This window comes from Mya arenaria, chromosome 1 (genome assembly GCF_026914265.1).
Source record: "Mya arenaria isolate MELC-2E11 chromosome 1, ASM2691426v1".
Lineage (NCBI taxonomy): Eukaryota > Metazoa > Mollusca > Bivalvia > Myida > Myidae > Mya > Mya arenaria.
This window is the reverse complement of record NC_069122.1, coordinates 48,505,078-48,518,437: the sequence shown is the minus strand read 5'-3', so window position 1 is coordinate 48,518,437 and position 13,360 is coordinate 48,505,078. Positions and strand designations below refer to the sequence as shown.

Below are 13,360 nucleotides of genomic sequence, written 5' to 3'. Positions count from 1 at the left end.
TTAGTAAGTAGTTAGTTTCAAGTTGTCTGTTATTCCCATACTTGGCATTTGTATTGAAAACAACATCGGATGTATGCCGGTACATCAGTTGAAGTAGTTAGTAAATATTTGAATAATATCAATAATTAAATGTAGTGTTTGTAGAGTTGTATTTATTGATCTAAGTTTGAATTGATTGCCAGTGAAGGTTATTGTGGCAAACATAATTAAGATTCCAAAGAGTTAAGTCATAACTTTTAACTGCTAATTAAAATTACTACGCGATCTACTTGCAGCGGATTTAAACGTACCACTTTTTGAGTATGTAAACCGTCCAAATACATCCGAGGTTGTTTTCGATAAAAATGGCCGAGGAGTTCCGAATGAAAATCAATTAGATATAAACATCAGTGTGTGTATACCACGTGATAAACTACGTCATATATGCTATGTCGGAAGGCAATATTTTCTTTAAAATAAAGACTCAAATCAAAGATAACGTTTCGCTTACTTCACCATTTAAAATGAAACAAAGGCCAGTTTATGCAGCTTAAAGAGCTCAACCTTTTATTTATAACCGGAGTTTGATAAGGTGATTGGTTTCATCAAACACTTCAACAAACATGTGCTCGGTCCGACGAACGAACGAACGAAAGTTTATTTCAATGAAAGGCCTCCAGCCCATAATACATGTTACAATGCAAATCAAATATAACAAAATGCATATATATATGTAACTAAATAAGAGTTGTGTCTCTTGGTTAACAAGTTAAGTGTTATCTAGAGCTAACATGAGTTTATGAATGTAAAGAGCAATGGATTTAATATGGGTAACATTTTCCGATGCCATCATATTATAGAAATGAAAAATGTCAGTATTTCCACGATACCAAGAGAACAAATAATTTTCCCGGATGTCATTAAATCTTGAACACTTAAAAAACACATGATATTCATCTTCAATAACAAGTATGTCTTTATCCAATAAACAATAAGTACAAAAGCGATCATTTCTATCAATACAAAAAAATCGACCAATTTCAATATGAAGTTTATGACTAGATGTTCTAAATCTTGCCAATGATTTTCGTACAGGAAACGGTAAACTGATATTAAGGTATCTTTCAACATTCAATAAAGACTTAAAGCATTTATAAGTATCACAACGTGAGGAATTATTTACATCACCAAGCCATGTTTGTCTACAACAATCAGCAATTCTTATTTTAAAATGACACATAAATATATTTATATCTCCCACATCCTGGGCAATCCAAGCATACCCAAAGCCATATGTAAACAATATTTCTTTTATATAAGTTGCCCAAGTACGCCTACCTAAACTATCCAGATTTTTTATCATAATATATGAATTTCTAGGGAATCTATTTTCAGGCATTTGTAATACTTTGCACCAATATTTTACACATTTCGAGACATAAATAGTGAACATTGGTAATCTACCACATTCACCTAAAGCCACACAGTTATTTACAAAACTCTTAACTGACGGCCGTATCGTGAAAGGGAGTTTTAAGTGAAAATGCCAACTTGCCGCAAAACTTGAACCGAACGCCAACAGTGACACTGGGGCAAGTAGTAAAGCCTCCTTATTCTTCCAATAGTCGAGCTTAACATGGTCAAAATATAACAAGTTCACTAAACAAGAGCTGTCAAAGAGACAGCGCGCTCGATTATTCCGCCGCTTTTCGGTGTATGGATTGAAAAGTTTTGGCAAAACATGCATTGATCACTGTAAGATTAGAGTTCAATGCAATAAATGATGTGCTGAGATATTTACATAAATTGATTGGAAAATATGTGAGGTGGTACGCAAACTTTAATGTAAATTCTAAGTCGAAACAGGGGCATGATTCTGTCAAAATGCTCGATACAGTGACCTCCTCCTGTGTACTGGTTGGGGGCATGATGGTGAACAAGTGTGCTATGTTTCAAAGCCAGATGTCAATGGACTTTAAAAATATTTGAGGTGGTACGCAAACTTTAACGTAAGTTCTAAGTAGAAAAAGGGGCATACTTTTGTCAAAATCATTGATAGAGTTACTTCCTCCTGTGTACAGGTTGGGGGCATGATGGTGAACAAGCGTGCTAAGTTTTAAAGCCAGATTTCAATGGACTTTGAAAATATTTGAGGAGGTACGCAAACTTTAACATAAGTGGTTACGCCGACGCCAACGCCGACGCTCGGGTGACTAGGATAGCTCTCCTTATTCTTCAAACAGTCGAGCTAAAAAGCACATTTTTAGGAAATTAAGAAAACAAATACACACTACAGCAAAAGGTGTAGGGTCCGTGGAAAAAATAGTGATCAGTCAGGTTAGTGGAAACAAAAAAAATCAAACAGTGGGCTATTTTAAAAGTTAGGCAAATATGACTGCATTGTAACATTTTAATTGTTCATTTAACTAATTAAGACCAATACATGTCAGTATATGCAAAGATCTTGCAAATCATGTGGTTAAAAGCATTAAAGAGAATACATCTGTACATAATGCTATTTTAGTTAAAAAGATACTTGGGCTAATTTACACACTTTGAACATAACCTCCAATCAACAAATGCACAATGCAATAGTACATGCACTCATTAAACAAATAAAATATTTAAACAAAAGATGTTTAAAGACATTGTGCTTGATTAAAGTAGGTATATATCAGCAATGACTGTAATATTTACATTTGACCTAATGATCATAAAGGATAATCGACTGGTCAAGTAAAATATACTAAAAACGTATTAACTGTCTGAGATATAAAACAAAAAGAATGTTTTACTTATAGCATTAACAGTGACGTTGATCTACTGGTTTCAAAAACAAGCAGGAATTGATGTTAGAGGGGGATGATTAAGGGCGCAACCTTTTTACACACGCCCATCCCTCAGAAACGAAAATGATACAGTTTTAAATGTTTGCAGTGGGGTTCAGGGAAATTTTAAACAAATCACATTTGAAATGGTGCCTTATTACCTTTTTTTCGATATTGACATAATAAGTACCCCCACTAAATCGGCTAGTCGTTGTATGCTGTTTTAGTGCAAAATAGCATAAAGTTACAAGGTCCTCAAACAAATAACTCTGTTATTAACTAAGTTAAGCAAACATTTTTATAACACTGAATGATGGATGTAACCTTTAACAGTGACACAACAACACCATCCCCTTGAACATCAATATCAGTCCTACACATTTGTACCAAATTTTCAGTACATTATTCCCTAACAAAATCAACTTTCAAATAAGTTTTATTTCTAAATCCATCAAATGTTTTACGAAACTTCGAATAAATTTAACAGGTTTAATAACATGTAAATGGAAAACTTATTATATGAGTATGCAAAAACATTGGCACTGAAACCTAATACGTAATAAAGTCTCTGTTTAAAGCTGCTCTCCCATAGCCGGATCGACCGATTTGACATCTTTTTTGTCTTGGAATGAGGTAGTCACTGAAACCTAATACGTAATAAAGTCTCTGTTTAAAGCTGCTCTCCCATAGCCGGATCGACCGATTTGACATCTTTTTTGTCTTGGAATGAGGTAGTTAGTGCTAGATGTCTGGAAAACAGTGATAATTATATATGACTGTTGACAAAAGATCAGATCGTGTGGGGGGTTTTAAATTTCCAATTGGAAATCAATGTTTTAAGGCTACAAGAGTAACTTACGCTTTAATAAAATTATTTTTTCAGCAGTTTTTCACAAAATTGAGATCTGTATATTGTTTAATCTTAAATTATTTAAATTGAAGGTTAAATGTTTCTGAGACAAAATATGTAAACTAATGTAAAAACTGTAGAGTGCAGCTGTAATACGTTCTTAAAGTCAACAACACAAAACTTTGTTCCTGATTGCTGTAAAAAAGCCAAGGCTGAAACAAGATATGATCAACAATGACCCTAATTTGTGATTGTCAAGTTTTTGACACAAAGCCTATCAGTATTTATAGTTACATACACAAATAATAATTTACAATGCTAATTAATAAGCTCTAGCTGAATTTCAGCAGGACCCTGTTCATATGCATTGGAGTGATATCAATCACTTAATATTAATGGTCTTAGGTCAAAGAATTCCAGAGTCATTGTGCAGAATAACTGTTTGCCATGACCTTCACCTTTGACCAAGAAACTCAAAAAACAATACTGGTCATGTTATAGTCAAAGATACCCTCTTATAAATATTTCATGGTCTAAGGTATGCCCATTTTTTACAATAGTGGCAAAATACATATAGAATACATTTAAGGTCAATAAATCAATAACACAAAGCAGCCCAAAAGAGGTCTTCTTTTATATCACAGATTCTCTGGAAGCCATGCTTAGGTTATTCCATCCAAAGAGCATGCAAGCTGTCAACAGCCTGTTGAAGAGATTTTCCTGAGGAACAATCCTAGGGATTCATTCACTTCCTTCTGAGTTGAGACGTTTCATACTGACAGCCTGCAATTTCAATGTACATATTTGAAAACTGTTTTTATTCGCAGTGACTTTTTATATTTTTTTTACCTAAAGTGATGATACATTAAATGATGCCCGTATATAATTTAATGATTAAACAGACTATCATTAACAGTAATTTTACAGGTATGAAGCTATGAATTTTACAGCATTTCAAAGAAAACATATTCATGGAACAAATGATATAATTTACTTTGTCTGAATATAATTATTAATAACTATGTATAAAAAGGTTATTATTTTTAGTTTTAATTACAAAAATGTTGATGCTGAGGACATGGAAAGGTTTATTCTTACCCAAAGTAGAGGTGCAGATTGTATGCATCCATAGGCCTACTGCAGGTGACAGTCTGTAGATGTTGTCATGGCTGCTACTGAGATCATGGACGCAATGGTGTGGTCAGCTGTTGGTCCAAGCAGGATATACCTACCACCACTGAGGCAGACTCTGGATGAATGGCAGGCAAAGGGCCATGACCAGCTCCTTATAGCATTAATTATTCATAGTATGAGATGCATTGTTTATTAAACATGTACATGGATATATCTTTTTTGTTCTCACTCATCAACTCAATGCTCTTTAAATCATTGTTTTTATTTCAATTCTGTACTTGTGTATTAGACCTGTACTTGTGTATGGACATTTCTTTTAAGCGTGGCAGAAACAATAAATGTGGTATCATACAAAATTACAAACACAAAGCACAGTCTTACCAGTAGGCTTTTCAACATGGTTCGTTCTTGAACTCTTCTTCATTCCAGAAGCAGCTGGTGTAGACAGACAGCACAGCCCACACTTTATGGTGATAGTAGTGGTGGCCATTTTGTGCTAGTGTGCTTCTAGTGTCTTTTTGGTCCAATTCTATCAAAAAAAAAATGAACATCTGTAAAGTGACTTCCTACAATGCATAAGAAAGACACCTATATAGAGATATCACCAGTATAGAGATATATGGTCATTTGTCAAACTAAGGTGCTTTAGAAAGTGCTCACCAGCTATGATTAACAGTATTAAGATATATATATATGGTCAATCGTCAAACAGTGCTTTAAAACATGTGCATCAACTATGAACACCAATATAGAGATATATGGACACCTGTTAAACTAGAGTACTTTAGAACATGTTCAACAGCTATGACCAACAGTATAGAGATATATGGCCAATTTTCAGTCTACAGTGCTTTAGAACGGGCCTTCAGCACCAGTAAAGAGATATATGGCCAGTTGTAAAACTACAGTGCTTTAGAACGGGTCCCAATACTATGAACATTAGTAGAGAGATATATCGCCAGTTGTCAAACTACAGTGCTTTAGAACGGGTCCCTTAAATATGGACACCAGTATAGAGGTATACCGCCAGTTGTCAAACTATAAAGGTTTAGAACGGGTCCCAATACTATTCACACCTGTATAGAGATAAATGGCCAGTTGACAAAATACAGTACTTTAGAACGGGTCCCAATACTATGGGCACCAGTATAGAGATATATGGCAAGTTGTCAATCTACTGTGCTTTAGAACGTGTTTCATAACTATGGACACCAGTATATAGATATATGGCCAGTTGTCAAACTACAATGCTTTAGAACGGGTCCCAATACTATAGACACCAGTATAGAGATATATGGCCAGTTGTCAAACTACAGTGCTTTAGAATGGGTCCCAATACTATGAACATAAGTACAAAGGTATATGGCCAGTTGTCAAACTACAGTGCTTTAGAACGGGTCCCAATACTATTGACATCAGTATAGAGGTATATGGTTAGTTGTCAAACTACAGTGCTTTAGAACGGGTCCCAATACTATGGACACTAGTATAGTGATATATGGCCAGTTGTCAAACTACAGTACTTTAGAACGGGTCCCAATACTATGGACACCAGTAAAGAGATATATGGCCAGTTGTCAGACTACAATGCTTAAGAACGTGTTTCATAACTATGGACACCAGTATAGAGATATATGGCCAGTTGTCAAACTACAGTACTTAAGAACGGGTACCAAAACTATGGACACCAGTATAGAGATATATGGAGATATTTGGCCAGTTGTCAAACTACAGTGCTTTAGAACGGGTCCCAATACTATGGACACCAGTAAAGAGATATATGGCCAGTTGTCAAACTACAGTACTTTCGAATGGGTCCCAATATTATGGACACCAGTATAGAGATTTATGGCCAGTTGTCAAACTACAGTACTTTAGAACGTGTTTCATAACTATGGACACTAGTATAGAAATACATAGCCAGTTATCAAAATACAGCGCTTTAGAACGAATCCCAATACTATGGACACTAGTACAGAGATATATCGCCAGTTGTCAAACTACAGTGCTTCAGAACGGGTCCCAATACTATGGTCACCAGTATAGAGGTATATGGCCAGTTGTCAAACAACAGAGAACGGGTCCCTCAACTATTAACACCAATATAGAGATATATGGCCAGTTGTCAAACTTCAGTGCTTTAGAACGGGTCCCAATACTATGGACACCAGTATAGAGTTATATGGTCAGTTGTCGAACTACAGTGCTTTAGAACGGGTCCCAATACTATGGACACCAGTATAAAGTTATATGGCCAGTTGTCTAACTACAGTGCTTTAGAACGGGTCCCAATACTATGGATGCTAATTTAGAGATATTTGGCCAGTTGTAAAACTACAGTGCTTTAGAACGGGTCCCAATACTATGGACACTAGTACAGAGATATATGGCCAGTTGTCAAACTACAGTACTTTAAAACGGGTCCCAATACTATGGACACCAGTATAGAGATATATGGCCAGTTGTTAAACTACAGCTCTTTAGAACGGGTCCCAATACTATGGACACCAATATAGAGATATATGGCCAGTTGTCAAACTACAATGCTTTAGAACGGATCCCAATATTATGGACACCAGTATAGAAATATATGGCCAGTTGTCAAACTACAGTGCTTTAGAACGTGTTTCCTATCTATGGACACCAGTATGGAGGTATATGGCCAGTTGTCAAACTACAGTGCTTTAGAACGGGTCTCATAAATATGGACGCCAGTATAGAGATATATGGCCAGTTGTCAAACTACAATGCTTTAGAACAGGTCTCATAAATATGGACACCAGTTTAGAGATATATGGCCAGTTGTCAAACTACAATGCTTTAGAACGGATCTCAATATTATGGACACCAGTATAGCGATATATGGCCAGTTGTCAAACTACAGTGCTTTAGAACGTGTTCCAATACTATGGACACTAGTATAGTGATATATGACCAGTTGTCAAACTACAGTGCTTTAGGACGGGACTCTTAACAATTAACACCAGTATAGAGATGTATGGATAAATATTGTTCCCAGGTGCATGGCAAAATACAGTGCAGTCTTGGCATAACTTGCATCAATTAAATAACAGTTTAACACATATTTAATAGAAAATGCTCAATACCGTTATGTCCAAAGTTCTTTGAACCTGAGTCTGTCACATACTGCACATTATCTCTCAGTTCCGACAGTTTGATTTCTTTGAAAACATCCTCTAAGATGTTACAGCTCAGCACCTTGTAGTACTGTTGTAAACCATGTATATAAACAACTACACAGATATCTATGACGTTATTTTACAATCGGGCACCTGCTAAATTCCGTCTTGTCGTTTGTCAAAATCAACACTGTATACTGAATGCATTGGGCTAAATGACTTGTATAAATAGGCAATGTGCAAAATGTTTTCTACTGTGTACCCCCAATAACCTATTTCTCAGTTTATCTTACCTTAAATATAATCTCAACTATATAACTGTTAAATGCTATGATACTTGTTGTTTGGTTTCTTATAACCCTAGAGGAAATCAACTTTGCTAGTAAGTATGTGGAAATATTGTGTGGAATCATGATATGTTGTTGCATTATGTCCCATAAAGTGATCAACAGCCCAAAAATTGTTACTCTGCGTTATACATCCTGGTGTCACTCACTCACTGTCTGTGGTTTATACATGAACATTGACTGTTGGATTGACTTTTTTTGCATGAACCGCAAGGGAGATTCAACTCCATACTTTATTAGTTTCTCTGCCATAGCTATAGGTCACACATTTGAGCGCTCAAAGGAGCTTACTTTGCACTGGAAATGTCTTCTATTCTACATATACAGTCTGTGTGTCTGTCCATCCATCATGCTCCACAACACTTCAGTCAATGAAAAAATGTTTACGAAACTTTGCAGAAATTTTCACCACAATAAGCTGACGTGCAGAGTTTACTTTAAAGTCATCTTTTAAGTTCGCAAATTGAGGCCAAGGGTTATCAAAGCCATTTTTCTACTACGCCCGGTAGTTCATCTAAATGGCTGTCAATGGGTCTTAGATGATCTGTTTTACTTTGATAGACTCGAGACACAGGGATACATAAGAAATGTCAAAATGATAAAAGAAGTATCCCTTATTGCTCATTATTGTACCTACTAAGCCCGTTAACTCCCAAAATCATACATTCAAGGTCACACTTAACGTCAGTCAGAAAATCCTAGCCATTTTATTATATCTGTTTCATAAGTCTTAAAATCGACAGTAAATGGAAGGAATGGAAATAACTTGGCCATTTTTTTTACCACGAACAGCTAATCAAAGTGCAGAGTGCATTTTTCACTACAAGGCTTTCTTTTTGGTGAAAAGTAAATGCGTGATATTCAACTGTTGCAAATAAGGAAGATAATATCAAAATTGAGAGGAAAATTGAATGATTTCAAAGACATCTCCAAAGAGCAAAACACCTATTAAAGGGCCCTACTGTATAAAGTAAAAATACTTTTTGTTTTCATATGAATGATCTGCTGTTAAAATTTAAGCTTGATTTTTTTCCTTTTAGAAAAATGTCCAGTTTTGTCCTATCCAACCCCTATCCAAAAACTCTGGGGCCATACGTACAGCATTCTCACAGGTAAAAAAATGACATTAACTTTTAATACATTGATCCTCAATACATTGATTAGCCATTTTTGATGAAACGATAGGCCGATTTTTCAGAACATTGTTAAAGTTAATAATGTTGTTAACTTACTCGTTGTTAACTTTTAAAACTATTGCTCTGGACAGTTCACGGTTACACTTTTGTGATCTGCAGTATTGTCTTAAAATATCTGACTTACTTTCCACATCAGTGTGTTCTGTAAACTTGTCATTTTTACTAAGTATTAAATAGTATTATTAAGCCGTTATTGTTTTAGCTTCAACAAAGCCTTAGATGGGACTGGCCAGATAGGCCGTTGGACGTGCTGATACAGGGACGAAGTCAGGTTACTAGATGAAGCCGTCCGTGGCATCCTTGGCGACTGGGCAGCCATAATACTTTGCCTGATGGTGTAGTAGTTATTGCCTCAAGATTACCGACATACTGTATCGAGGTTTCTCAAATAAAAATAAGACAATTGGTAATTGGTCTCTAAGACGTTGATTGATATTAACACATACCATTTTATTTAACATTTTAATCACCACTAGCGTGTTGTTTCATGTCCATTGCAGACTGCAGGCCTAGATTGTGAATAATTATAAAGGTTTATGAGAATTTCTGCTGTTATTATTGTGATAAGTTGAACTGCTAAGATCCTATCTGTTAATACAAAAAAGGAAGAGATTATTGTATGGATAATAAAAGATGTGCTACCCTTCAGTAGAAAGCCATAAAGAAAAAGGAAGTGACGGAAACTTCATGTAGCTACATTCACCAACAAGTTGGCTTGGGTCAAATATTTGGTGCCGCGATAAATCAGACAACAGACAGCAGCAACCCTTAACATATCTGCTTAAGAGGTTTAATCGTAATTTCATCAAATTATAACAATTTATTTCTGGTAGCACTTTCGTGTCGAATCCTGTTTTGGGTGCTCCCAGGTAATTTCAGCCATTTTGGCTTCCTGAATGAATGCTTTTTCGATATTACCTACGTGCATTTGCAGAATGTTTTTTTTTCTTGAAACAAAACACAATTTATAATAACATCGTAAGCTACCATACATAAACCAAGACATATGCTTCCATTTTTAATGTCTATTCATTACAACAATCTTCATCGATTTGAGCGACCTTATCAAGCCGTTGTTGTGGCCACACTCGGGGGAGGTCTGCCACATGGGTCATTTGCGTCAACGGGGTCAGGCACCAAATGATAGTTGTGGGCGAAGCTCTCCAACCTTAGAAATTTAAGAACATTCAAAGGTTAAATATTTTAAAATTAAGCTTTTTTGGAAAGAGGTGGTTAAATTTTACTACTGTTTGACAGAAACACGTTGTTTCGATATAAAATATTAGTATCGAGGTAAAGAAAGACAAACTATTTGAAAAGTATGTCGACATTGCAAACTTTTCCCAATGGTGTTTTTTTACTATTCATCACATAAACAATTACGGAAATGCTGTGATTATTTGTTATTCGTGTAATAATGCATCGTAATTCCCAATCATAGTTATATATGTAGAATATTGTAATTTGACGTTTTTCTGAATTCCTGTATATGTCAAGTTTGTTGCGTAACACGCATCCGTCAAGACCGCGAAGCTTTCAGAAGTGGTCATGCAATTTGTCAAAATAGAGTTTTTCGTGTTGCTATATGCTTGTTCGTACCCTAAACAAACGAGGGGGCAGCCGTAATTCAAGAAGTGTCCTTCTTGGATGACCTTGTAACATTCTGCCTCACATGCTTGTTCCGTGGGATGCGACCCAACCACATCCAATATAAGCTGTACATCACATTTAAGGACCGTTAGGTCAACTGAAATTTATAGATAAAGATCAAGCTACATTTTAATATCAACTTACTGGCCAATAACATCTTTCAATGGAACTAAGGTTTCTATGTTTAACAACAAAATTATTTTTAAAAAAATACGCCTTGTTAAAAGCGTTGAACATATGGACAACTCAAGCGTAGAAATGGAACAGCAGGAATCTCTTATATGTAATTTACGTATAAAACAAGAAACATAATCCTTTAAATCATTTAAACACATTCATGACATGTTTAAGGGGTGTCATTTTATTTGACCTCGTGATACGGATGAAACAGAACAATGTTTTAGGTAAGTTACTAATTACACATTTCTTTCGGCATCTCAATGGCATACTAATCAAATAGTGTTTGTTTGTCTGCCACTTGACATGAGTTCATGCCTTTCTTTCATATCATTAGGACAATATTATCATTGTATATGTACGTTTACGAACTGATTTCGTATCATTGACATTCAAATGAATGTATGAATTCAAAGTGTTTCGGTGTCCATGTCATTGATACCTTATTTTTGTATCAGTGTGCACAAGCAATACCAAGGCATAGCAAAGTCAGTAACATTACATAATTTACACCCTTATACTGTAACCTAAATATCTTATGTTTTTTACCCATCGAAACCTTTGAATCCTGAAAATAGAATACCACATGATGCGATAATGTGTTGCGTAAACAGTGTTGTACCTACCATTGCTGTGAATAAAGCCGTGAGTATGTGGTACTATGTACGTATTTAGCTCTAATTAAGGTTCCAGGTGCGTTTAAAAAATGTCAATTATTTAGGATCAGTTTAAAGATCAGGAATGGCAATACGTCGATTTTATTCATGTTCATTTTTTAATTTTGGCGAAAGTTTAAATCAGATAAAGATGTAGCAAAATATTGAAACAATGACACTTAGATAGTTTCAATTTACTACTCAAATATCTTTATTTATACGGCCCCAAGTCATATTTTATTAAAACAATTATTTTATTTCTAAGTGTACTTACATATACTACCGAGAGAATCCAAAACGAATCGTGTTTTGGGTGCTCCCAGGACCAGAGGCAACAGGCAAAGAAAAAGGTACCTCATTCTGGTGTCTAAAATAGTACATTAGACCATTATAACAAAATGTTTGTCTGTGGCTTCAACAATTTTTGGCCGTCTGCAGTGTCAGTGTTTTGTTCCTACAGATGGGCGTTAATAGCCAAAAGGTGCTCATTGCAGGGAAACACATCCCTGCCTACATACTTAACCACACCCAAAACTGTTTAAATGGTAACCTAGCACAATTATTTTTGATCGATTTTGGCTTTGTATTATGTATTGAAGCATTTAGTGTTTTACAAGACACATTAGGTTATGTCATTCTAGTGTACGTGTATGCTTACATTTTTGAGTGTTTACTGAAGAGTTAAACAGACAGTAATTAACGGTGGAGTAGCTCTTATCTAATATATTGTCGTTGTGTTTCTTTAACGTGTTTGTGTCGAGGCTAACACCGTTCTGAACAAACTATAATTATCAGTTTCTGTCATTTAATCATAAACAAACGTTTTCCTTTTAATTTTATTTAGGCCGCTTTGCTGGATTATTTTCTGTTAAAATCACATTTATGTCGAAGCTGTTTAAATGTTTTGGTCTGAATCTTATTTAAAGACTTGCAAAACTTATTAATACACAGTCAACAAAGAAGAGAAATTATAAATAAAGAGTAGATGAAAACATAAAAACATCCAAACAAAAATCCCTACCTTTATTCACGGTGTCTCGAGACGCTATGCAGGCCGCTCGTCTAAACGATCTTGAGCTAGGGACCGTCACACTTGTTATCTGTGATTACATATTTGGACAATGCCATATGGCGCAATCACGCTTTTTCATTTGTGCTTGTGCGTTGTGGACTTTTTGTTAGTGTCTATGTCCATAAGTATGCACTTAAGTTGACTCAATCTTCGTAAGCATGTCAAGATTATATCTAAGCATGTCTGCTAAATTCACTGTACTCGTGAGGCCCTTCTTCGTTATGTTTGTGTTTATTGAAAGATATTATTCACGGGACTATGATACGAATGTTGCCTATGTATTAACAATAGGTTTCGGTTACAGTTTTGTACCGCACATTGCTGCAATGAA

General features: G+C 35.4%; 1 protein-coding gene across 1 annotated transcript; it reads right to left on the bottom strand.

Moving 5' to 3' along the window:
- Positions 1–10,479: 10,479 nt before the first annotated feature.
- Positions 10,480–13,037, bottom strand: LOC128243331 (uncharacterized). The gene is made up of 4 exons (XM_052961078.1): positions 12,979–13,037; positions 12,232–12,324; positions 11,074–11,221; positions 10,480–10,642 (listed from the first exon to the last, which is right to left on the bottom strand). Exons 2-4 carry the CDS (start codon positions 12,314–12,316, stop codon positions 10,540–10,542), a joined length of 336 nt encoding a protein of 111 aa, XP_052817038.1. The 5' UTR covers positions 12,317–12,324; positions 12,979–13,037; the 3' UTR covers positions 10,480–10,539.
- Positions 13,038–13,360: the final 323 nt, after the last annotated feature.